This window comes from Brassica napus, chromosome C8, assembly GCF_020379485.1.
Source record: "Brassica napus cultivar Da-Ae chromosome C8, Da-Ae, whole genome shotgun sequence".
NCBI classification, from domain to species: domain Eukaryota; kingdom Viridiplantae; phylum Streptophyta; class Magnoliopsida; order Brassicales; family Brassicaceae; genus Brassica; species Brassica napus.
Window position 1 is genome coordinate 45,139,951 of NC_063451.1, and position 27,630 is coordinate 45,167,580.

Consider the following 27,630-nt stretch of genomic DNA (forward strand, 5'->3'; position numbering starts at 1 on the left):
ACCCCTTCACCCGTAAAAGGGCTTTGGTGATTACAATCGCACCCTTTATTTGATCTTTTGTGCAAATAAATGATGTTTAATTCCACACGTAGCATGTGACAACCCCTAATCTTACATAAGTACATTAAGGAACACTCACGCTAAGAAACGAAGACACACAAGCTATGGTCTTAGAGCATGTTTATCCGGGATCCTTAGTGAGGTTCTCAGTGTGTGGATCCCCACAAAACCCTTAAGGATCGGTTACAAAAACTACTAATTAAGAACCGATTTTAGTGAGTTTCTTACACTGTTCGCGGGCCCCACTGACTCATGGCGGCCCGCGATTGGTTTGCTTTTTAATTTTTTTTTTTAAACAAATAAAAACCTAAGAAATGGGTTTCTTAGAGATAAACATGCTCTTATGATACCAACCCTACGGTCCCTGGACCCTACAGGCTATGGACCTATTAGTCTTATTATATCAAACCTTCAAGCAATCTCACTGTGTTATTTTGAATTTAACAGATTTAAACCAGAGACAAAAGAGAGATGCAAAAACAAAACACATGGACCAGTCTGGAGAAGGCATATTTTTGGGAAACAAGATATCACTTCCCTTAGATTCTCATCGCATCTAAATAAGTTTTTCCATAGAGTTCACTGGAGAACAAGCCTTTCAAGTAGTCTTTAGTTGTCAGGCTTCTAAAATTGGCACCCTTTTGTTGCTTTTCAACGAGGCTTTTCGAGGGTGAAATTTCTTTATACAGTCCTGGATAATGAAATGTCGCAATAGACAACCTTTCTTTCTCCGAGTTCACCACTGCACGATGCTCGATGCTTTTGTATGTTCCGTTCGTAATGATCTACATTACCCGGACCAAATTGTGTTAGTTGATTTTTTTTTTTTTTTTTTGAACACAATTTTCTTTCATTAACTTTAACTTGCTTGCCTACAAAAGATAGAGAGAATTATCCATCCTCTTTGATTAAAAAGATAAACTATAACAGCATAACATAAAATGGATAGGTCTTCAAAAGAAGAAGATGACAACGAACTCAAGACGATGCTTGAATACGTCAATGTAGCTTTCACGACATGGTCGGACAGCAGAGAACTAGTCACCTTATATTGTGACGTAACACCCAATCCGCACCTCGGAATATCGTCGAAACAAAGTCCGATGCATCTTCAGGCTCCGAACAGACCGCTACGCAAGATAGCAAGACGGTTATAGATATGAGTGGACACTTCCATTTAACGTTTGGAAGGGAAACACTCCTTAAAAAGGATATAGTGGATAAAATGGTTCTCTTCTCCAAAGAGAAAGAGGTGAATGTTGATGAAGATGATCCTGATAAACCCTTCGCACAAGAGAGATAAGATGTATGTAGAACGGCTTCAGTAAAGATTTCAGTGAAACACCACTGGACTCACAAAGCCCAATTTCAATACATGAAGGCCCAGCCCAAGAGAAATAGAAACATGACCTTGTCGGGATATTGCGAGTACGACGGAGGAAGCACGGTGGAGGAAGGGAAGCTTCGGCGAGAGGACAGGGGAAGCAGGCGGCGGAGATGGTGACGGATCTGGCTGGTGAGGCGCAGTTCCGTTTGGATGACAGGCGTCGACCCCAGAACGGGATGGATATTCGTCGCGAGATAGATAGACGTAGCAGGAAAGCGACATTGATGAAGAACAGCGACTGTAACCGGCGAGAAACTCAACGGTTTGGGGAACCCCCCAGAAAATGTTCGGTCTAGTAGTACTAGATCCGTAAAGAGACAGACAAGAGCTTCGGCTCACAACAACAAGCTTTCTCCGAAGAGATACACTGGCGTGAGCAGAGAGGTTGACAAAGGCGGAGAACCAGATCGGCGAACTCACGAACCCGGTGGATATGAAGAATAGGAGGAGCGGATGACGAACATAGCTATGGAAGAAGGCTCGACGCCGGCGGCCAGAGGCTCACCGATGTCGAGATGTGGCGGCTGCAAGCGTACCTAGATTCTCGTGTCTGAGAGCTTTGGAGCTTTTAGGGCGAACTCGTGTTAGTTGATTACAACATAATAATATTGATACAATATGCTCTGTCTATCTCCATGTAATATGACTTACCTCTAAGATGTCTCCAACGTTAACAATGAAAGCATTTGGGAGCGGTTTGATAGAAACCCACTTGCCATCTTTCTTGATTTGGAGACCTTCAACTTCATTCACCTGCAACAATATGGTGAGGGCCACCGCATCCGAATGAGGAGTTAGACCAATAACCTGATGAGGCTCCGGACAGGGAGGATAGTAATTCATCCTCATACTCTGTAGCATATCATCACCAAATAAATCTTCAGTTTCCTCAGGTTTTATCTGAAGGGCTTCCCCCATTTTCGCTATTAAGATCTTAGCTATACTCTTCACTTGAGCGGAATACATCTCTAATGTATCTCTAGAGAACATAAAACAAAAATGTAAACAAAGAGATTTTGTGGAGTTAGTTGAGAGAGTTGGGAGTGTTGCAAAACCTAAAGGGAAGATGTAGCTTGGGGAACAAGTGAGGCTTGCGTAATTCAACAGGTTGCACTATAAAGAAGAACATATCTGCCCAGTCTAGTTTCTGATCTTCTGAAACCACAAAAGCTTGTCCAAAACCTTCCATCTCATTTGGTTGTTGCCAAAACTTTTTCTTTTCTTCCATGGGAAGGTTGAAGAAATCTTGAATCTCACACTTTGTTATGTCCAAGAAACTTGGGTCTACTCCATGATTTACAAGCTGTAAATGACCATAAAGACATAACCTACAACGAATAAATATCAAAGTTCACCAAAAATAACAATAACTAATAATGTTCACCAAATCATTAGACGGTAGCTGATGTAGAGAAATATCTTAATTATTTATTTTGATATTTATTTTAATTAGTTGAAATTATCTTCAAGATTTTAATAGTTTAAGTTATTTGATTTTCATATAAATAAATTTATTTTGCCAATAATTGTATTTATGATTTGATTAATAAAAAGAATTTTCTTAAAGAGATTTTAATAAACCACTTCAAACCTTAATTTCTAGGTATTCTTAATTCTGTTCTTAGAAACTTCCACTACCTCAGTAATTATTAAACAAATTAAACAAATAAGTGCCTAGATAGTGTTTATGTGCCGCCTAAAACGATTTTTAAAACATTAATATATGTCGAGACAGAAAGTATTATGCTCCATATAAAAGTAAAGAGTTAATCTTGGGTTCACCCATAAGGTTAAATCTTTAGATTCACCAACTAATAGAAAATTGTTATTTTAGATTTATTATTTTTTAATTAAGAAAACCAAATAATTTGGCAAATTATATTATTTTTTCAAAATAAAATTTAAAAATAAATAAAAATAATATATAAAAAACGAATTCAAAAAAAAAAAAAAATTGTCAACAAAACACTAAACCCTAAATTCTAATACTAAACCCTAAACTCTAATACTAAACCCTAAACTCAAATCCTAAACCCTAAACCCTTGGATAAACCCTAAATCCTTGGGTAATCCCTAAACCCTTGGAAAAACACTAAATATGTTGTCAACAAAACACTAAACCCTAAACTCTAATCATAAACCCTAAACCCTTGGAAAAATCCTAAACCCTTGGGTAAACCCTAAACTCTTAGGTAAACCCTAAACTCTTGGAAAAACACTAAACATTTGGATAAATTCTAAATTCTAAATTATAAATCTTAAACACTAAACTCTAAATTTTAAAAATAAATATTTTTTTAACAATAATATTTTTTTTAAAACTATTGTTATTTTTATTTATTTAATCTTTTATTTTTTATTTTAAAAAAATAATATAATTTACCAAGTTATTTTGTTTCCTTAATTAAAAGATACTAAATCTAAAATGATAACTTTCTATTGGTCGGTGATCCTTAGAAATCAATAAAAAGTCAAAAGTAAACTAAGCTCCTGAGGTCTAATTATTTTGTAAAACAGAGAAGTTGGAGACTGTGCCTGGAAAAATCCAAATTCGTTGCAAGCCAAGTTGAGTTTCTGAACCTCGGAGTCAGAGTCCATGGAGGTAAAAGAACACAACTGCTTCATGTCGATGATTGGGATCTCGGTTAATAGATCAGAATCTTCAACGACTCCAGATTGGACATACCTAGGAGGAACGGTAGTGATTATCTTCTCCTTCACCATCTCTTGAACCGAAAGAACTATAATAGAGCTCCACTGCGTTTCTCCTTTGGGTTCCATGGCTGGTTAGTTTCTCCTTAGATGAAATTAACAGATAAAATGTGTATATAAAAGCTACAAGCCTACTCTATCGATAGCATATGGAATGAGTGGTCACACTCACCAATAAAGATTACGTAAGGAAGTATCTAGCGGTTCACTCCAATCAAGCACTTATTTATTTATATTCTCTATAAATTTATATTTTATTTGCAATTTTATGGTTGCATGGAAACGGTATGGGAGGACTACGTCATAATATCACAAATAATTTCTTTTATAGACATAAATTTTGACTTTTTTAGTGTCATTTCAAAATTTTGACTTTTTTTAGTGTCTATCATTTCACCAATGGTTTTACATTCTGGTTATAGCCGGTGAATCTATTCAACTACGTTTTTTCTCTCAAGAGTTCAAATCGGAGACTGATTCATCTCACTTTATCATTTTCTCCTCTTATTGTGATTACCATTTAGAGTCGTACATGTTATAAAGTCAAATGGATTAATTAAAATGATGGAAAAATTCCTGGGCGGTGCGTGAAGGTGAGCCACATAGCCAATGTCCTGAACACTGCAACGCGGCAAGAAAGATATTCACTTTTGGGTTGCATAATTGCAATTTATTTATTTATAAATTCTTACATCTATTATATCTTTTGCCGACGTATATAAATAAACTGTTACATCTTTACTGCTTTTTTTACTGTTATGATACAAATATCATTTAACTTTTTAGGTAAATAAATACTAATATTTTATTTAAATTTTGTACTTCTAATATATTTTGAACCAGATTTTTTTTTTTTTTGCCATCTAGTATATTGCATTTATACGACAAATGTTTCAAGTTTTTGTACAACACAGATTAACCAAAGGAGGTATATAAACATCAAAAAACATGAGAGCACCATCGAGGTGCACCAGTTGCAACGTAGGATTGAAATCTGAAGTCCTGAACTGCACTAGTAGCTATAAGGCGTGCTCCTCTGTTAGCTTCAAACGATTCACAGAGCACCCGCCATTCCAAAAAATTCCTTAGTAATAATCTGATTTCCATCACTTTGAACTTGAAGGAAGGCCATTCGCTAGGTCTGATGATGGCATTTACTAGCATTCTTCCTTCAAAAGCAAAGTGTACCTTTAAGTATCTGTGATTCTTCATGCTTTCAATAGCCCAAGCAACACTGACAAACTGGGCTTCACTTTTCGATTCCACTTCCCCAAAAGACCGTCTGCTATGGAGAAGAACTGTACCTGATGAGTCTCTCACTACCCAAGCCGCCCCTGCAATTTTCTTTTTCTTCTCCCATTTGAAACCAATATTGCACTTGAGGAAATCCACCGGAGGGCACTTCCAAGTGACTGGGGCTTGGATAGATGGATCCCTATGATCATCTGCCCTCCTTTCCAAATTCTGAGCTACATACCATAAACGGGTTTCCTCTCGAGCTTTGTTTCCCAATTGCTCACTGTCGAACAATAAACCTTCAAATAGCAAATGATTCATGTTTTTCCATAAATACCAAAGTATCCACGGGAAAACCTTCGTCATTTCACTCATTGTTTCATCAACTTGCAAGGAATTAAAAAGGAAGGCCATGTTCGCATAAATAGACGCAGCATCAAACCCACCCCGAGGCGAAGGAAACCCTGAAACTGCCCACACTTGTCTTGCCAATGTACAGGAGAACAAAACATGGTTAATAGACTCACCATCCTCTCCACATGTTTGGCATACCGTGTCATATTTTATTCCTCGGGCACTAAGGCAATCAAAGACAGATAAAGCTCCAGAAAGAGCTTTCCATATGAAGACCTTAACCTTTGGAGGAGCCTTCAGATTCCATACCTGAGCCGTCAAGGGATGCAGAGACGGTTGAGCTTGCTGGAAGTGAAGGAGAGCCGAGTTGTTTCTCCAAAAAGCAAGGTCATATCCAGTTTTGACAGAGTAGATTCCATTCGGAGTATGCTTCCAAAAAGAGGAATCTGGCTCTGAGACCACCGGTTGATTGCGCATAAGAACTTTAATATCTGCAGGAACAAAGAGCTCATGCAAACGACTGCGGCTCCATCTTCTTGTTTGAGTGTTGATCAGTGAAGAGACTTGCAGGTTCGCGTCGAAAAAACTTTGTTTCCTCAGAGGAGGCCTACACAAACCATCCTTATCCTCCATCCAAGGATCAGACCAAACCTTTAGGCTAGTTCCATTACCTACTGATATCTTCAGCCCTTGCATCAGTAGCTCTCTCCCATTAAGAATACTACGCCAAGCATATGAAGGTCTTCTTCCTAACTGCGCATTTAAGAAAGAAGAACCTTCAAAGTATTTACCTTTAAGCACTCTCGCCATCAGACAGTCATCAAAGTGTAAGATCCTCCACGCTTGTTTTGCCAAGAGAGCCTGGTTAAAAGACTCTAAATCTTTAAAACCCATACCCCCCAAAGCCTTTGGTAAGCACATTTTCTCCCAGCTCAACCAGTGGATTTTCCTTTTGTGCTCAACATTACTCCACCAGAAAGATGCTAGAGCATTCGAGAGAGTAGAAATGACCGTCTTTGGTATTTTGAAAACCGACATAGCAGAGACAGGTAAAGCTGATCCCACTGCTTTTATCAACACCTCTTTTCCACCTTGAGAGAGCGTTCTAGCATGCCAGCCCGAGATCCTCCTACCTAATCGCTCTTTAAGATAGGCAAAGAGCTTTATCTTTGACCCTTTGAAGCATTCTGGAAGTCCTAAGTACTTGGACTCACCACCTTCTGATTCAATACCCAATTTCTGCTTTACTTTAGTTTTGTTCTCCTCAAGAACGTCTTTCCCGAAGATAATAGAAGATTTAATTGGGTTGATCGACTGACCGGTGACTGCTCCATAGCGATGTAGTATTTCTATCAAAGTCTTACTCTGATCTTCATCAGCTTTGCAAGAGAATAAACAATCATCAGCGAAAAGAAGATGATGAATAGAGGGACCGTGCTCCCCAAATCTCAGACCTGACAATCTGTTCTCCCTTTCAGCCTTTGACAGCAAATGAGTTAAACCTTCCGTACACAGCACAAACAGAAAAGGGGAAAGGGGATCTCCCTGCCTAAGACCCCTTTTAGGCGTAATCATTCCATGAGGCTGGTCATTAATCAGTATTGAATACGTTACTGTGGTGACGCATTTCATGATCAAATTAACCCATCTCTCATTGAATCCAAGCGCCAGCAGGAGTGATCTCAAATAACCCCATTCCACTCTGTCAAAAGCCTTTGACATATCTGTCTTTACCACCATAAAGTCTGAAGCAAACGAGCCTGAAGCCCCTAGCGAGTGGACTAACTCGTGCACAATGGTGATGTTGTCAGACATCAGTCTCTGGGAGACAAAAGCAGACTGCGTTGGAGAGATCAAGACCTGCAACCAAGGCTGAAGTCTTCTGACCATAATCTTTGAAACAATCTTGTAGATCACCGAACAAAGACTAATAGGTCTTAAATCTGAAACTGTCTTTGGATCTGCAATCTTAGGGATCAGACACAAGTGTGTGTAATTCCATTCCTTTGGGAGAATACCAAAGTTAAAGAATTTCTGCACCTCCGCTATCACTTGCTCTTCAATGATAGTCCAGAATTTCTGAAAGAAAAGGCCTGACATACCGTCAGGGCCTGGAGCTTTCGTCGGATTTATTGAAAAAACCGCTTCTTTGATTTCCAAATTCGTCACAGGTCTCAACAGATCCATGTTTAGTTGTTCAGAAACTCTTGGTTGCATATCGTTGAACCAGTCAGTAAATGGAGCAGGGTTCGTTGACCTGAAGAGATTTCTGAAAAAGTCTACTGCAACTTCACCCTTAGCAGCCTCTGAGAAGACCTCCTCTCCCTCGGCGTTGACAAGCTTGTCAATGTTATTCCTTGCACGAGCAGCGTTCACAGAGATGTGAAAAAAATGAGAGTTACGATCCCCTCGACTAAGCCATTTGTCTCTGCTCTTCTGCCACCAGTATGTCTCTTCATCTCTCTGGGCCTTAACCAGATCTTCTTTCAGCAATCGAATTCGAGCCGTTGATTGTTGTAAAGCTGATTGTTCATGCTCCAGAGCAGCTTCAGCTTGGTGAATTCTATCGCCTGAATTCATGCTTGAATGCTTCTTTAGACCGCTTAGAGATCTTCTGCAAGCTTTTAGACCCTTTGAGACTGAGCCCAAACCGTTACTTGTAGCAAAATCCCAGGCATTTGCCACACAATCATGAACCCCTTCTACCTCCAAGAATCTTCTATCAAACCGGAACCAACCTCTGTACTTTTCTTGGCTTTCAATCAGATGTATAAGAACAGGCCTGTGATCCGATCCACGCTTATCTAAAAACGTCTGGTTAGAGCAAGGGAACTTCTTGAACCAAGCCCTGTTTCCAAAACATCTGTCTAGTCTGGTATGAACCCAAGAGTTACTCCTTAACCCGCTCCAAGTAAAACTGTTTCCATGACTCTGAAGCTCTTCTAGCTTGCAAGCATTAATCATTTGATTGAAAGGAGCGAAGGACTCATCTTGTCTCCAGACACCACCCGTCTTTTCTCCGTTATGCAAAATATCATTAAAATCTCCAAAGACGCACCAGCTTTCCTTTCTATTCACACCTATTCTACTGAGCCTTTCCCAGAGATCGACCCTTCTTTTATAATGCGTCGGCCCGTAGATACAAGACGCAAAAAAGAGGTGTCGCCAAACTGAATTATACAATCAACCAAGTTCTTATGCACATCCAGAAACTTTATATTTACAGATTTCTTCCAAAAAATAGCCAAACCCCCAGCATGTCCAACAGGATCCACCGTATATACACGATCATAGCCCAACCAGACCTGAAGGTCAACCAAAACATTCATAGTATTCATAGTTTCCATAAGCAGTAGCACCTCAGGGAAAAGTTTTTGACGCATTTCCCTAAGGCGTTGAATTGTTAGATCCTGAGGCCGCCCCAGGCCCTGACAATTCCAGGAGATAAAGCTCATTGAGGCTTCGGCGGTCCCTCCATTGGGACCACCCTTGATTCTTTGAGTCGCGCCATTTTGTCACCCTTCAAAATAGCGTCTTCCGCCTTTCTTTTAGAACCGAGCTTCTCTGCTCCGTCGTTTTCACCGTAGAACTGGTGAAGAATTCCTGATGACTGACCTTGTTGTTCACGTCTTTTCTTGATGTAAGGTCTTCTCCTCGATTTAGAGCTTTTGTGGACAACCCCGGATGGCTTGGACACAAAGTATCCAGGACCATATTCCGTAGAGTTCCCATGTAAGCTTGCTGTCGAATCATGACCTCTCTCTGACACCCTTGACGAGGAAGGTTCATGAGGAAGGAAGGCCTGATGAACAATACTCCCAAGATCCGCCTTTCTATCTGATACCCTCAAATCTTCCCAGCGATGAACCAAGCTACCTGCGATATTAGCTTTGATTGCAGAAGCCATCAGTTTGTCAGCAGAATCTTTGTCTTCCAATCTTGGCTCAGCGGAAGTATTAAGGTCGAAATCATAGACAACACCCTTTCCTCTGTCAATTTGATTGGTAAAGGTCGGAGCAGTTTCTAGGCGCAACATTGTCTTCTGCAGAAAAGGGTCCTTCTCCGCTTCAGCTACTGATGATCTGACCCGGTCAATTCTAATCTTCATATCTTCCTCTGTTGCCATTAATAAATATCTTCTCATTTCTTCCAAAACCTCTGGCGCTATTTTCCTTCTTCCTGTCATCTTGCAAATTCCAACTTGATCTTCAGAAAGAACCCCAAACAGAGGATCGTCTTGATGCAAGATGACTTCATTTCTGTGACTGTCCATGATAACCCGCTTACTCCTCAGAGCAGCAGCCTCCCGATTCCTATTCAGAAGTGGACAAATATCTTTTTCGTGGTTCAATCTTTGACATTCATAGCATCGCTTCCTTATTCTCTCATAGTTAAAGAGAACCACTGCAGAGCCTCCCTCCGGAAGATTAACAACTTTTGATTTCCGTAGTGGTCTGGAGACATCGAATCGTACTTGGATCCTTACATAGTCTTGCACTTGTGGCTTGTCAGGATCAAAAGCAACCACCTTGACTGCACCTATCTTCTCGCCAAGAGCGGTAATAGCTTCCTTCGTATAATAATTGACAGGGAGATTTCTGATTTGAACCCATAAAGGGATGAACTGTAAGTAATCCTCAGGAGGCTTCTCCACCCATCGATCAATCGCTAAAGTCCAGTCGTTGAAGGTATGAACACCTTTTTCTAGAACCTCCAGCAGATCATGTTCATGATCAAAAACAAACTGGAACCGTTCCTTGGACAAAGCTATTCCTCTAACTTTCCCTTGCTTCTGCCACGTTCTTGGCATCTCGCGAATCAAACCTGACATCTTCTGGCAGTCTGGATTAAGAATCCTTCCGATAATACTTCGGGAGTTTCTTTCACACGATTTGTACTATGGAAGATCAGGCATATCGAACGGTTCATCTTCCTCTTCCAACGATAGAGCCATCAACGCTTTATCCATAGCGTACGACATCTTGATTTTACAGAAATTTCTGGAAATTCAACTTCTCCGCCGGTAAAAGTTATGAACAAACCCTAGATTTTTGAAGATTACACCGCAAAACTACCAGAAGAGATAAGTTTTGTGGTGGACGTGTCACTTTTAGAAAGACAGCTGTGCTCCACTCACTAAAAAAGATACTTAGCGAGAGAGAAACTAAAGCCCAAAAAAGGGAAAACTTAAGAGCATCTTATTTTGAACCAGATAACATCAATAGTATTTTTTTGACTGATCATCAATAGAATTTTCTTAGGATAATTGTATTAAAATTTTAAAATAATCTAAACTCTACTTCTGACAGTGAGACTCGCTCTAAAACGAAGTAGAAGTTGCAAGTTGCAACGTTTTAACCCAAGTCAATTTTTTTACCGTGATCAGCTGAGAAATGGCGTCAAAGTTGCCATAGCGGTTAAAGAAGTTCAAAAGCGATTCACACCAAAATTGACGAAACGCAGCGGCCAACACGCACCAATCAGCTAAAAGCTCTAACGTTCTCGGATCCGTACATGGGTAAGAAGGAGAAGGGTATATTCTCGTCAATCAAAATATTTATATATATAATTAACTCAGCGACTCCTTCCTCTCCAAGTGCCTCCTACCTTTCATCACCGAAGGCATTGACACCATCATGCACTTCGCCTCACAGACTCACGTGGACAACTCCTTCGGTAGCAGTTTCGAGTTCACTAAAAACATTATCTACGGAACGCATGTCCTTCTCGAGGCTTGTAAAGTGACTGGAGGATATATCAGGAGGTTTATACATGTGAGTGCAGATGAGGTTTATGGCTGAGACAGATGAAGATGCTGTTGTTGGACCTAAGTTTATTCCGTTGGCGATGGGAGGGAAAGCTCTTCCTATTCATGGAGAAGGTACTAATGTTCGTAGCTATCTTTACTGTGAAGATGTTGCTGAGGCGTTTGAGGTTATTCTTCACCAGGGAGAAGTAGCTAGGACATGTTTATAATATTGGTACAAAGGAAGAGAGGAGAGTGAATGATGTTGCGAAAGATATCTGCAGATTGTTTGACAAAGATCCTGAGGTGAACATCAAGTTTGTGGAAAACAGACCTTTTAATGACCAGAGGTATTTTCTTGATGATGTGAAGCTTAAGATCTTGGGATGGTCTGAGAGGACTACGTGGGAAGAACTGTTGAAGAAGACGATTGAATGGTACACGAAGAACCCCCAAGGGTGGGGTGAATTGATGTTTCTGAAGCATTGCTTCCTCATCCGAGGATGCTGATGATGCCTGGTGGAAGACATTCTGATGGGTCTGAAGAGAACTCTGGAGCCGTTTCTTTATCTGTAAACTCAAGTCAGAACCAGATGGTGGTGCCGAAACCTGGAACTAGTGGCTCCACTCAACCGATTTTAACCGATTTAGAACAATGTAATCGATTTGAGTCATATAAATCTAATTTTAAGAAAATCATTTCCTGACCGGGTTGACGTCTAGACTGATTTTTAGAACTATGTGATTACATGTTAACTTAGATAAGCTTGTGTTCTTAGAATGATGTGGTTGTGACTCGTCATAGGTTTAGGAGCTGCTTAAGGAGTTTGATAATGTATGCACTCTAAGGGTTAGTATGCCGATATCCTCTGATCTAAACAACTCTAGAAACTTCATCACTAAGATCTCCCGGTACAGAAAATTAGTGAACATCCCAAACAACATGACCGTGCTAGACGAGCTTCTTCCAATCTCATTAGAGATGGCGAAAAGAAAACTGAGAGGGATTTGGAACTCCACAAACCCTGGTGTTGTGAGTCACAACGAGGTCCTAGAGATCGATGTACAGAGACTACATAGACTCAGCTTCAAATGGGCAAACTTCATACCAGAGGAACAAGCTAAAGTCATCGTAGCTCCTAGAAGCAACAACGAGATGGATGCATCTAAGCTCAAGAAAGAGTTCCATGAGTTACTCTCAATCAAAGAGTCTCTGATCAAATATGCCTTTGAGCCAGACAAGAGAAATTGAGGTAGTATTAACTTATATCAGTTAAGTTTTAAATGGTTTGTGATTAGTTCTTCCCCTGAGTATTAAACCAAAAGCAACTGGCTTTGCCTTTAGGTTTCTCCATTTGAGGGGTATAATCTAGTTTGGATTCATCATTCATGTATTTTTTTTTTATTTGTTGGTATTTGTATCCATGTTCACGCATTTGGTAGATACAAACTAGATTCCTGTATTATTTACACATGATTTATGGTTTCTTGGAACACAAGGATACACAAACGAGTTTTTCTCGTCTCTTCTCCTTCTTACCTTTCTTTATTTGATTGTGATCAAGTTCGAAGGATCCCTTAGAACGTACTTAGGCAACTTGTACTTGGAACCCAGCCAAAAAAATATTACTATCTTTTTCTTAACCACTAAACCAAAAATCTTGTAGACGAATTTGTTTTATTTTTACCTTTCTCGTCGTAACAAATGGTGAGGTCAGCGTTCTGAACAACCACACCTGCACTCTCGATAACTGTCTGTGCAAGCGATAAATCATCTTCTTCTGCTGCAGCTCTTAACGCATCCCATATCTCTGTTTGCATATATATTATACCGAAATATTTAAACGTTTTGACTTTTCACGTGAATGGATAGACGTATATATGATTTAAAAAAAAAATTGGTAAATATGATCATCACCTTTCTTGCCTCCATAGTGAGGAGCTGTGTCCCAAAACTCCTCTCCCATCTGTGTGAGCTCAGCTCTTGATATCGGCTGAGGATGTTTCCATGTTTTTGGTCTTCTAATCTTTTCCTTTCTCCCTACAAAACTACATTCACATCACTCACCACAAAGATGCTCTTTTTTTTATAAATATATACAATGTTTGTGTTCTAAAACTTTAAAGTATAAACAGGGAGATCTAGTGTTGTTAAATGTGAGTCTGATAAAACCATCCTATAAAAAGTTTTATCAGGATGAACGACTAGAAACCTATGAACAATCAAGAAGAAGATGTGTGTACGTATGTCAGTTCTTGATTTACATTTAATCCGATTTGTATATTTGCTGTCATGGTTCTCGAACTAGAGCAGCCCATTTGTCTTCCTTCGATAGCCAGCAACGAACATAACAAATCTCCATAAGAGAGACGGAGAAGGTGAATAGAGAGAGATTAAGCTCTAAAGATTTGTGGACACTAAGGAGAGAAGGAGATTTTTGTGTAAAGATGAGAAACAATGGTTTGCGTTATCTCATGAATCACAAGGTTTCTTTCTTCTTATTTTGTTTTTCATTCCATAATGTTAGGTTTGTTCAAAGTGAGAAACTCGTGAGCCAAAAAGGTGTGTGGTAGTATGAAAATTTCATCATCTACCTAGACTAGCCATTAAGTGGTAAAAGATAGATCATACGTTTCCTACACTATAGTTTATAGAATATTTCATACTCTATATATCTTATGTAACCCCAACGTCATGGGACAAGCCTAATGAAATATTCGCTTCGGGCTCTCAAAATTTTTGAAAATTTTTATACGTAAATAAGTTCCCAAATTTGTAAAAAAAATTTTAAGATTCCAAATTTTTAAAATTTTTACTAAATGGTTTAGGTTCCCCAAACTCTCAGGGCTGGGCCTGGTAACAGCCAATATGTAAAGCATAAATTTTCGGAAAATATTTTTATTTTTTTTCTTAACTACGTACCACAAATGAAAACTCGTGTATTTCTTTAAAGAACAATATATACACATAGTCTTGATCATATTTGCTCTTTTTATTGGTATTGATTGATCAATTCAAACCTGGAAATGAATAGGGTTAACTTTTGAAACGTTAGGATAACATTTCACGTCATTTCCATGCACACTTCCTTCACTTACATGCGCACAGCGTGTTGTAACTATCATTTGATTTTTCGAGAAATCATGTTGTTTAGAATAGTACAACTCGGACCTCGTGCTGTTTCAGAACCGACGAGTTGCACGCCGTCTGCTTTTTTGGGTTTTTGGCTACAAGAGTACGTGGGGCGTTACCATCCGCTTCTACCAAGTACCAAGTACCAAGTACCAACCGTGCCATTTCACCTTTTATTTAAGCTACTAGTGTCTGAATAATATATTGACCACCAAATCATGATTTGAAAAAAAGTTACGAACAAACTTGCAATACTGATCCTCAAATGATGGAGTCTAAAGGATTTATGGTTTGAAGTACTATACCAATATTATTGACCGTGGATATATGTATCCTCAAAAGTAAGAATATACATATCATTTTCTGTTGTTGGTCAAATCCATACTATTGCTTATGCTCTTGATTATATATTTGTGTGAATGTGTGTGGTGATGTCAAATAAAGATGGCCGATGTCTTAATAAACTAAAGTGAAGCAAACTTTGATACATCATTATCAAGAAACTAAAGTGCAAAGCTGGGGTTATTCTAAGTAAGATGCACTAGTGTTATAAGAGTCACAGTGGTAGATTCACATGCTGATAGTGAAACTAACGTGTTTTACAAGTGTCAAAACAAATCTAGAATAATGCATTTTTACCAAGATTTATATACTGTATGATAATGACCCAATTGAACGATTTAAACTTGGCTTTCGGTTTTAAATTAAAATAGAATCATAAAACGTCTTTTCAACAGTTTCAGAACCACGTTAATCTTACAATACAAGCATAGGCTCCGAATGGTGACTTGCGGAACACCTGCGATACAATTATAATAATAACAAAAATATATAGATACATAAGTATATGTAGAGATTTTTGTTACTATTCACGGCGGTGCGGGGCGGTTCGTCACCATCCGAAGCCATAATTGAACGGCTGATATAACATTAGCGTGCAATGGAATAGAAACTGATACATAGTAGTTTTGGATCATACTTAACTCTAGACATGTGTTTTAAAAATTTATCAAGTCAAACTCAGAAACACAGATTCTTTCAAATTTGATGGCACGTTTATCTGACATGATATTACGTATGAAGATCATATATAGGGTTTGCTTTTCAAACGGGGCATGTAAGAAACTCAAATTGTAACTATATTTTATAAGACCATGATTAACTCGGGGTTCTTAGAGTAGGGTTCTTAGCGGAAGTTAAGAAACTGTTTCTTAACTTTTAACTTAAAAAGTTAAGAACCGATTCTTAAATAAGGACTTTAAAAATCGGTTCTTAGTTTTTTAAGTTAAAAGTTAAGAAACAGTTTCTTAACTTCCGCTAAGAACCTCATCTTAGAACTCCGGGTTAATGATGCTCTAAGATTTAAGTACTGATTTTAAGACACATATATATGACATGCATTGAATGTGTAAAAGGCGGCTCCATCTTACTAGTTGGTTAGTTAAACTTATTAAGAAAATACAAAAGAGGAAAGTGAGAGCAGAAGCTTCGTGATTAGAAGTTAGTCCATAAATAGTATATTCCCGGAGATGAGCAATAATGGTGTTCCTTATATTATTGCATGTCTATTTTCATTTTGCTTTTTTTCTTCTCTTTTGTCTTAAACTCTGAATCTATTCATAAAAGACATAACGTCAACAGGAGAGAGGAAGACGTCTCTCGTAAAACACACAAATAATTATAGATATTGTCAATTCATCAACTTTTGCTACAAAAGGGCCAAATAGAAGCTTTTGAATTATTATTACTATCGACTTATAAAGTTGTAGGCGGCTTATAAGTTATAACCCCGGTTCGGGGACGCGCTAGGCGAGTCGGGCTGTCGGATTGGACCTATCGCCTAAAGAGAAAATCAGAGATTAATCGAAAATTATGTGGGGCGGAATTTTTCGATTGTTTACTATGTTATAAAACATGTTAATCTTTAATTGTATATAAAATTAATACATTTTGATGTTTAAGATTGTATAAAACACAAATAGAATATATAAACTTAATATAGTGTAATTTTCATCGTATGAATATAAATGATATTTATAAAATTTTAGATCAAATAAATAAATAAAAATATTATTAAAAATAAAATAAAAATAAAAAAATAAAAAATAGATTAGGTAGCCGCTTAGGCGGTCATTTAGACGGTCTAGGCGGTCATTTAGACGGTCTAGGCGGAGAAAATCAGATATCCAATTTTTTAAACCAATTTGGCATAAATCGGGGCGGAAGAGTGACGCGTTGCGCTTAGGCGACCTATAGTCCATCATCTCAAATGTTTTATTTTGTTAATGTATATATGATCCACATATGTGTGAATCTGTGATGTGTCCCTAAAATATATTGTAATAGACTAATATAGTCGTTGGAGTTACTTAGCTTTATAAAATGCGCTAAACTATTAGTCTACCAGAAATGAAAACATAATACGGCTACAAATTGATTTTGTTGTGTTCTTATGCAGAGTTTGAAAAAGCAATAAATTCTTAAAAATATCTTGATAGAAAACTTTTAAGATCCTCTCCAAACTCTGATTGTACATGCCAATTCTCAAAAAGGAAAAACTCTGATTGTACATGTCTCTTTTTCATTGGTCTTAATTTCTCCTTTCATTTTCATTATAACTATTCAATAACATAATTAATTACTCCGATACTTAAGTATTTAACCGCTGGCCATGCTTTAAAAGAGCATAATTCATAAACAATAATTTTCTCAGTTTTTGTCTCATTCAACGCGAATAGAAGAGCTGCATGTAGTACGTTGCCTACATATTCATAAGTACCATATGCTAAACACACAAAAAGACAATACAATTATACTGTAAATAGTTATTTTGTATTACTCAATTATGGATTCCACAAGCAAATACATCTATTTCAGTAGTCATTACCATATCATACACAGACACACACAGTCTTCATTATAGGACGACGTACAATATATGATAATATGATGAAATGAAGTCGAAAATAATATATAAATGTCGGTAATCCGGTAATCAATGTGCCTAATTACCAACGCCAGGGCTGGGGACCGATCCTAGTCGACGGTAAATCTCCGGCGAGATTTCTGGAATCGTATGATGGTCGGAATAATCCTCTGGCGGAGAAGTGTGGCCCTTGTCGCTTGGAGCCGAAGGTGGAACATTGCCCTTTGGCAGGGCACTAAGAAACAATCCCTTGCTTGCACCGTAAGGCATCAGAACCTTTCTAGCTTCACAAGATTGCGAGACAAAACCTACAATAAAAAGCAATAAGTAAATAATCGAAATGGAGATCCTTACACGAGCCATTTTGTATAATTGATTTTATAATGTTGGAGCTTAATTAATATTTCAAAGTTCAGGCGTTTATTTTTTGGATGTTGTTGTGTGTTTTTTGTGTGAATGAATACTTGGCAGAGTGGATCTATATATAGAGAGCGCAAATGGAGTGGATCTAGGTCAATGGTGTAATTTGGGTTAGGTACATATGAACTAAAGTGTTGAGCTTGTATATATACACAGTGTTTTTAAGCATCTACACAGTGTTTATGATTATAATTCATATATAAATCAACTAATGCATATATAGATGAGTGTTTCTGCTTTTAAACTCCAAGAACAACTCTCACCTTACATGCTTCTGATTAGTAATCTACAAAACATAATTAGCATGTCAAAGAGAAAAAATTACTCCAGCAATTTAGTATATAGCTTAGTAATAATATAATAAAGCAAAATTGAGTTCTATGAGACAGAAATGTATTTTCACGAATAGAAACATTCAATTATTCTGTGTACTTTCAACATTATATAAAAATAAGATACGAAATAATTTTTTTTTGTCATTCAGTTCAATATATGTCTTATTAAGTTTCCTTCCTAAGAAAATAGGTTCCGTAAGAGACCAGAAAACAACTAAAGAGAGTGCTATTTTCTTCAAATTCATAGTTGAACAGTTATTTAGATTGGTCATTTAAAATGTGGTTCATGATGGCTATTATTATATGTGACTGCCTTTATGTGTTGGAATTTTGTGTGTTTATAGCTAAATCTTATCGTTGCGACACAATTATATGTTTAAAAACATTACTTTAGTTACATACCTCTACACCAGAAAGATCTAAAGTGAAAACATATTGTTTGTTGAATAAAAAGGGTACATCAGAATGTGGTGGAATATATAATTGCAGGTTCACATTGTTTTAGTATCTGAAAAATATAAATTGAAACATCATATGGTTAAGCAGAACATAAATTAAATAGCAGAGTTAATTGTCCTGCCTTGGAGATTATTTCATTGAGACTCCTAATTAGGCAGCGCCTATTACGACTTCCCATAATATGGAACACAAAATGACCTGCAAAGCTCAAACCCTAAAGTACATGACTTCCAATCAGGAGAAACCGTTAGCACAAGTAAACAAAGAAAAGGGCTTGCATGTTCCAAAAGCTCTACAGCGAACAACAACTTCACACTCCATAGATTGTCTTGGCAATGCAAAGAGCTCGTTGAGGATCACATAATGTTCTTCTTCTATCTGATCTAAACGGAGTGTGAATTTCTTGAGTGCTGTTGAATTAGCCATAAAATAACTCCCTATTTTCTTCATATCTGCCATGTCCTTTGCTCTTACCTCAACAAACTCAAGCGATGATAAGACACACTGAGGCACATCGAAAAAATTTAATCCATAATGATAACTTTTAAAGTCCTGCAATGTAGAGAGAGTGAAAAAGAAGATAAAGTAGTTAGTATAAATATGTGACAGTTTCAGAATCTAAGTATTAATTAGTTGGTTAACTAAGAGAAATACTAACCATGACAAGGGATTTTAGATTTGGACACTTCTCAAGAAAGACTAGCAAATGTTCCCAGAATCCAAAGTTATTGATAGCCTTGACGCTCAAGAAAGAAAGTTTATGAAACTGGGGTAATGATTCCGATTTGGAGAACTTACGATGGACCTACAAACAAAGAAAACAACATATAAATATGTTAAGAGAGAAACAACAACAACAACAAAAGTCTTAAAGTTAGAGAGAAAAATAGTTTACCGTGAGAATGTCAGAAGAGATGGTTATCTCTCTTACACGAGAGATCACTGTAAGCAAATGAAGATAGTTTTCAACGGAAGTAATCAAACCAACAAAATACAACTTAACAATGGAGATCAAATCATTCATAATGATTCTTTCAATATAGTGACGGTTCAAAAGAGACGGAGATGAGACTTTGACTCCATACAATAAATCCACAGTTAGGGTTTCTAAAGCTGGACAGACAGAGATCAGCATATCCATTAACAAACTGTCAACAAACCAGATTTGTTTGAGATCCATGAACTTGAGACAAGGCAAAGAAACTGACTGCGGAGGTGTAGGCAAGGTTGCACGATAGAGTTTCAAAGAGACCAACCTCTCACACGATGTATAAATGGTTGGAGGTATCTTAATTAACGTTAAACGAACATCTTTTCTTCTTTTTGGGTCAACATAACCAACATCTAAATGTTGAATTTTCTGCTTAATAGCAGTGTCTATTGTTGTCTCGTTATAAGTATTGTCCTTGTATCTAGCATACCGTAGCTTAATTCTTTGTAAGCACACGTCCCTCTTCACATCTATAAATCTGTTGAAGAAACCGTATTTATCAAAATCTGTGGAGCTATTAAACTCCAAATCCAATCCAAGAACAGATTGCCAAAGATCTCTCCATCTGCGACATAACAGGCTAGCCTTGATCATATCCTTCGTGGGAAGATTGAGAAGTATCTCACAAAGCAAACAATCTGGTAACTGGCTGATCATATCTTCTTCTTTTTCGATGATTCTATCAACACCAACAGGTTTCTTCTTTAACGTCATCTCTATAGAATTTTTGAAGCCGTGTGATTTTACCAAAGAGTTGGAAACGCAAACGTCTAGGCTCGAGTTAAACAATTGAGAAAGCTTGTTAAACAAGCAACACCAATCCGAGCTAGGGTTTCTGAGTGATCAACTATTCATGTTAATGCCGCTATCACAATACTAAAAGTAGCATATACTCAATAGCGAGGCTGCCACGTCCTCAAATTAATTCGTCCAATAAGAATGCTCTATTTTTCCATGTCATACCTGCTTTAGTCGAGGCATGATTTTCCCGAGACTATTCATTCTGAGCTTCTATAATTCGTAGTAGTCCCAAGCCCAACTCCCATCTTCCACTTTACCATCGTCGTTACCGATTCTGCAAATAGCAGTTTCTTTGAGTTATTACTCTCAATCATTCAATCCAATTCTTTACTCCTGAGCCACGCTATCATTTCACCTCCTTTCGTTATTCCTCTTATATAAATCCTTTATGTTCTTTAATCCTCATAAAATTTTGGTTCTTTCTGTACCCATAGAAGCCGGATCAAAATCAGCTGTCGTCTTGAATCAGTGCGCACCATAACTTCTCTCTTCCACTACCTCCATACATAGTCGGCTGACATACGTCGCTGAGCAACGTCACCAGTGAAGCTATGCATGGCCGGGTCCAGTTTTGATCCGCGACGCTTATGATTTTATATCACTTTTCAATTGTGGGATTTCAAAGATTTTATATGGTTAAAAGATGAAGCTTGATTTAATTGGTTTCGAGACATCCATGCATACGATTGGCTTTGGGTCTAGAAACAATATGCTTGATGGTTTTTCCGTTGTGCCCTCCTCTGATCTTCCCCAAACAACATATGTGGGTTTTATTCTTTGATGAGATCTTTTGTGTTTATCCGCTAAGCATTAATTTTTGCTTGACAACCCTATATTTGATTTTGCTAAGAATCCTAATTTGTTTCATTTTATGATTCCAGTCGCTGCGTTTCTTCTTGCGTAATGGGTTCGTTTCGTACTTATTACGTTTTGCTTTCAATTACTCTGCTTTATTCTCAGTGAATTGGTATCTTTACGCTTCTTTAAAGATCTCAAAGTGTAAGCTTTTTATGTTTCCACAATGGCTTCACATTCAATAGGTTCTTTTCCTTCCCAAATTGTTATGTTGAAGCAACGTTAGTACTGCATGCATACCTTTTTGACTCAAGTCTTTTAAGGAAGCAAACCGTTAACCATTTTATCTGTATGTATGGGATTTGGCTCAGTTTATTCGTATTTGAGTCTTGATAACTTCCATCACATTGGTGCTTCTGCCTGTTTATCTGACCCGGCCCTGAGGAGAAGATCTTCTGCGCAGGTCCTTTTGCATCTTTTATTCTCCATGGTAATTCTCTTTCTTTGTGTATGTATTTTCTGCTTAAAAATAAAATTGTTCTTTCTTTGAAACATGGACTTCATTGTATGTACAATTTTCTCTTTTGTTAATAACTCATTGTTATTTGATATGCATTTTACTCGCACCTGTTCCATATTGCAGTGCTTCAGTGTCAATGGTCTTTAACACAAAGCTATGATTATGCAAACAAATACACTCGATGACTTTTCTAACACTTCGGGTACTGAAGATTTTCAACAACAAAAGGTACCTCCTTCACAGATTTTCAACAACAAAAGGTACCTTCCATCACGTTGTATGATTACTCACTTTCTCCCAAAATGCATATTATGAATTGGTTCTGTTGTTTTCCTCTTTGCGTTGTGTTAGCAACTGGCTAATTCATCTCTTATACAATGTGACAGACAAATGGGACACAGTAGAGCAAACGTAATCGTTTTGGCCACTTCCGAAAAGCTTCTTAGTGTTTCCATCTTCTACATTGCTAATGCTGTATTTGTTCGTGCAATGTTGAGATGATTTAATATTCCCTTATATATCGCCATTAAGAGACTCACTCCTCATATTGGTTTATTGTTTTCATAGCCGGTTATATGTTATATGTTTGGTAAACGGAAACCAACAGCTCATGTAGTATATAATATGTTCTAAAATTAGGACTCCTCTACCTCCCTATAAACTTTATCATGTTTCAAGCGTTGAGTCTCTTGATCAAATGCACGTCGTTTAGTTTCATGCTTAGAGAAAGCATATGCTATTTGACTTTTTTTTTTCTTTTTTGTCCCACGACATATATATTAGCGAACAAATATCTATATAATAATATTTTAACCAGTAGAACATATATGATACTAATAATATTGATATCCAAAAACACTTCTCAATAACTCCACCACATATATGATACAAATATATAAAAAAATTATCGTATAACATATTTTAAAAAATTCTGTATATCACATCATACTCGCAAATTAGTTTAAAAAATTTACGATATATACTTATTTCTAATAATTGAAAGAAAAATATGGACTCATATCTATAAACAATATTTGCTTCCATAATTCTCTCCAATTAAATTTACTACCTATATACATCTTCTTCTATTAATTCCGCAACCAATGTTTTTAAATCCGATCCGGACATTGAACCGGACGACTTACCGGGTTAATGGATCACTGTTTTACCGCGGATGAACCGCAGGTTAATAAATGAATTAATTTTATTATATAATAATATATCAGCTATGTAAATAAAAAAATAGAAACTAAAGTTTAATATTTTCTAAATGCTTTTTAAAACATAAAATAATAGTTTGGATATGTATACATTTTATGTTTAAAACATTTAGAAAATACTTAACTTTAGTTTTTATATTTTTATTTTCATTTCACATACAAAATATCAAAAAATAGTTTACAATTTAAAATTTTTTCTCACAAGGTAATAGTTATGAAATGTAAAAAAAATCAAAACATAAAATTTACAAATATTTAAATGTCTAATGTGAATAATAAATTAAACTTCAAATACTAAATAAACCAAAAGTAAAAGATCATTGTAATAAATTGTCAATAACAGAAATAAACTAATATCAAATCACATCAACTAATTTTGATTCTCTCTACCATTGTTCGCTTCATTTCCTTCAAATGACATAGTGAAATCTTCATCAAAATCTAAGAAAACACAAAATCAAACTGAAAAGAAAAGAAAAAACTTAACTTTTTTTTTGTCAGCACCTAATTTCTTAATTGGAAATTTAGAATATAAACCATAATTAAAAACTTTTAAAAAGTAAAAGTTATTTATTGGTTCAACCGGTATCTGATTTCGGGGTTTACTGGGTTTTTGCGGGTTTTTAAATATTGAGTTTTTCACAAAACCAAAACTGGATTTTTTTTTCTGGGCCATCGGGTTTACTGGTTCAACAGTGGGTCCGCGTCGGGTTTCAAAACACTGTCTGCAACTATATTTTGGTTAAGATATACTATCATAACTACGTGTTCTTTCCTCACATGCCAAAATATTTTAAAGATGAATATTTATTAATTTATGTCTTATTAATTCAAAAATCAGCATGATAGGTTATTATTTATGTTGTCAAAAAGTTTGAATCAAACATTAAATTGTTTATATATGACAAAAAAATTCATAAAATTTATATACTTATTATTGTATTGAAATTTTAAATACACTCACATATTAGAAATATTATAGAAAATATCTTTATACAAATGTTTTTACTTAGTTAATATTTAATTATATATTATTTTATATTTTAATTTAAACATTTATAATAGAAAAATATTATTTTCAGATAACAACACAATATATATATATATATATAAGAACTCTTCTTTTATAATTTTTTTATTTTGAAGACTTTGTTATATTTATTTACAAGTCATTATCTACTATAACATATACATATAATATTATTAATCTAAAATCATTTTTATTTATATAATATATTATATATATAATGAACAAGTAAGTAATTATAACTATTTGAAATTACATTTGTCAAAAATAAGCACAATCAATCAAGGCCCAAGATTAAAATCATTTTTTTTTGTCATCAACTTTACAGACTCATACAGACACTGTAAACCAAACCGGGAGATATTGATCCATGTGAACGACGAAAGACGGCTGAATCCTGACACTGCGTGCTAGACTATCCGTCCAAGATTAAAATCTATCTCGGTAGAATTTACAAACATATACATTGTACACATATATACATATAGTAGATACCTCTTATTTGAAAACACATAATATTATAATTCACAAATCTTTACTTCTTTTAAATTGGAATTTAATATAATAAAAATTGTGCTTTTAGAATATGACTAAATCAGTTATTTATCAAATACAAGAAAAATTGTACAAAAAGAATTAAGTTTTGGCATATAAATTGAGAACGAAAACCGAACTGAAATAACATTAAAAAAAAAAACCAAAACTAAATCAGTGTTAACAAATACCTTAACAGCTTATATATCGCTGAAACAGAAAATCCTAAACCAAATTGAATCTAAACTGAAAACTGAATGGATATCTGAATATCTTAAATACAGTTTATACACCTTAAAAATATTAATTAGCTTTATTTCTAAAATTATCAATTATTCTAACACTAATACTTATAACCGAACAACCCAAAAATGGATTACTCTATTACTTTTTATTCGAGATATTTAAAATTTTCGTAATTTCCCGGGAAAAAAATATTCGGAATATTTAAATTTATCCGAGTTATTCGATATTGTATAAAACAAAATCCAAAATGTGATTTTATCTGAATTATTCAAAATTATCCAAAAATAGGAACTGAAAACCGAAATGAACTCAAATTTTATCAGGTTCCTAACATTATTATTCAAATCAAACCAAAAACCAAAATAATCAAACCGAATTTACATCCTAAAATATATACTAAATATAAATAATGATGTTAAAACAAAAACAATCTTTCGAAATATTTCATCCTAATTTTTCAAATATTATATAAAAATAAAAATATATATAATATAACAAAAAGTAAAATTAATTATTTATATATTGATATTTTTTATTATATTTAACATTAAAAATTTATAGACAAATAATATTATATTTAATATTATATTTAACATTTCCAGTGTATTTAACACATATATATTTTTTTAAGTTGTCTTATTTAAAGTAATGAGTATTTAAATTAGCTTTACTTTAAAATTGTAAAAAGAGATTAGAATCATTAAAAAGTATAACAAAATATTAAATAAGATATAAATAACATATAAATATGAAATAAATAATATATATAACAAAGAAATATGTGATGTGGAGATTAATAATATATTTACTTAATAACCTAAATATGTAAGAAAAGATACTTTGGATAATAACTACAGAGTAACAAATTCTTTATTAATTTTGCATTTGTTTACCATCCCATACATATTCTAGATAGTACAAAAATAAATTGTAAGTTTTACTCATTTCTAATTCAATTTCTATGACGAAAAAATAATTCAATTTCTATTTATATTCTTATAACATAGAAGTTATATAGATATTAAATACAACATTATTTGAATAAACCCGGGCTACGCCCGGGCAAAGTATCTAGTTTATATAAGGTCAACTGAGGAAGCTATTCCTGAGTTTTTAATGAGATAATTTATTATTATTTTATTATCAATAATGGCATAATCCTATTCGAAATAAGGTAATTTAGCATTTATCATTGTTTTGTGTTATTTTAAGTTTTTAATGAGATGATTTATTATTATTTTAAAACATTCAAATTTACTTTGCTTTAATTTAGTAATTAATGACCAAACATTCAGAGAAGAAAATGGAAACTTTCTATTAGAAATAAGGTAATTTAGCATTTATCATTGTTTTGTGTTATTTTAAGTTTTTAATGAGATGATTTATTATTATAATAAAACATTCAAATTTACTTTGTTTTAATTTAGTAATTAATAACCAAACATTCCCAGAAGAAAATGGAAAATTTCGTAAGTTATAGGGATTCATGATTTTTTTTATAAAAAATCTCCTTATTAATGAACTAGAATGTTAATCAACCATATATTATTTAGTTTATCTATAGTAATTACTTAAAGTTAGATTTTAATAATCATGTAGATTTAAGAATACTCATATGAGATATTCAATTGACAATTGATCACACGGTCTCTGAGCTCTCCACTAACCGGAACTATTGAGTTTAAAATCTATATGTTTGATGTCAAATAACCCACATGGTGAATTTTTAGTGATTTAATTTAGAAATTATTATTATTATGTACATAACTTTTTAGAAAATATTATATGTGTTATTATGTACATATCATTTTTAACAAATATTATTGAGATATGTAAATACTATGTAATATTACTAAACTGACATTTGGAAATTAAAATTTTCAACACTACATAACATATAATTTTAAACATACCGTAAGTGATTAAAATGAAGCATATGTTAACTATTTTACTTTGGTTGTTTATAAAAACAAATAAAATACTACAAAATTCATATTTATATGTCTAAAAGTAATAAAAACGAAATACAAAAATAAATAATTTATTCAATTATAAAATATATAGCAAATAAATTTTACATTCAGTTTAAAAAAATAAAAAAATATTGTAGTCTACCAAAAACACATAACATATTAATTTATATTTAAAATTTTTAAAACTATTTATACCCGGACAATCACCTAGTAGTATATTAAATTATTTGTGAAGAATTATGGAATATATAAGAATTCCCCATCAAATAATAAACATATTTTAGAAAAGATTAATGTCTATCAAATCCATAATTCGATTATCTTTTTTAAGAGAATCCCAATCCTCCAAAACCTGCTGACTGTCGTCAAAAGGAAAACTTATATTCCCAAATAAAAAGTCGAAAATTTATCTCATAAAATAACAAAGAGAAGCTGACGAAAAATAACAAAGAAAAAGAAAAGCTTATCTACAAACATTCTAGACAAACAAAATAAGAAGAAATTCTTAGTCGAACCTAGGAATGGTCGGTCAATTTTTCCGGCCTTGGAGATTAATTTATCAAGACTCCTAATTAGGCAGATTCCATAACGATTTAGCATTACACAAACAAAAGTGGTCCCAAAAAGCTAAAAATGTTTCCTCAAGAATACTAGTTAGACAAAAAAAAAGCTAATGGCTGGAAACAAACCATGATTTCCCAATAGATCCTTAGATATAAGACTGGATTTATCAAAGACTAGACAACCTCGGTTAA

General features: G+C 35.0%; 3 protein-coding genes and 2 pseudogenes across 4 annotated transcripts; 1 reads left to right on the forward strand and 4 right to left on the reverse strand.

Moving 5' to 3' along the window:
• Window positions 1-373: 373 nt before the first annotated feature.
• LOC106412427 (protein SRG1-like) lies at window positions 374-4,251 on the reverse strand. Of its 2 annotated transcripts, none has more exons than XM_022707845.2 (4): window positions 4,028-4,251; window positions 2,503-2,750; window positions 2,099-2,426; window positions 374-845 (listed from the first exon to the last, which is right to left on the reverse strand). In XM_022707845.2, exons 1-4 carry the CDS (start codon window positions 4,226-4,228, stop codon window positions 600-602), a joined length of 1,023 nt encoding a protein of 340 aa, XP_022563566.1. In that variant the 5' UTR covers window positions 4,229-4,251; the 3' UTR covers window positions 374-599. The 2 variants fall into 2 exon arrangements, with proteins under 2 accessions (XP_022563566.1, XP_013708802.1); XM_013853348.3 differs by having other exon boundaries at window positions 3,983-4,251.
• A 4,949-nt stretch (window positions 4,252-9,200) lies between these two features.
• LOC106413564 lies at window positions 9,201-10,730 on the reverse strand (annotated as a pseudogene).
• Window positions 10,731-11,142: 412 nt separating this feature from the next.
• Window positions 11,143-13,306, forward strand: LOC106413565 (annotated as a pseudogene).
• A 2,640-nt stretch (window positions 13,307-15,946) lies between these two features.
• On the reverse strand, window positions 15,947-18,536 carry BNAC08G38090D (precursor of CEP13). Its single transcript, XM_048765194.1, has one exon. It carries the CDS (start codon window positions 17,915-17,917, stop codon window positions 17,633-17,635), a length of 285 nt encoding a protein of 94 aa, XP_048621151.1. The 5' UTR covers window positions 17,918-18,536; the 3' UTR covers window positions 15,947-17,632.
• Window positions 18,537-18,729: 193 nt separating this feature from the next.
• On the reverse strand, window positions 18,730-23,143 carry LOC106414960 (putative F-box/FBD/LRR-repeat protein At1g16940). The gene is made up of 3 exons (XM_013855549.3): window positions 19,664-23,143; window positions 19,427-19,573; window positions 18,730-19,320 (listed from the first exon to the last, which is right to left on the reverse strand). The coding sequence occupies exons 1-3, from the start codon at window positions 20,471-20,473 to the stop codon at window positions 19,003-19,005; spliced, it is 1,275 nt and encodes a 424-aa protein (XP_013711003.1). The 5' UTR covers window positions 20,474-23,143; the 3' UTR covers window positions 18,730-19,002.
• Window positions 23,144-27,630: the final 4,487 nt, after the last annotated feature.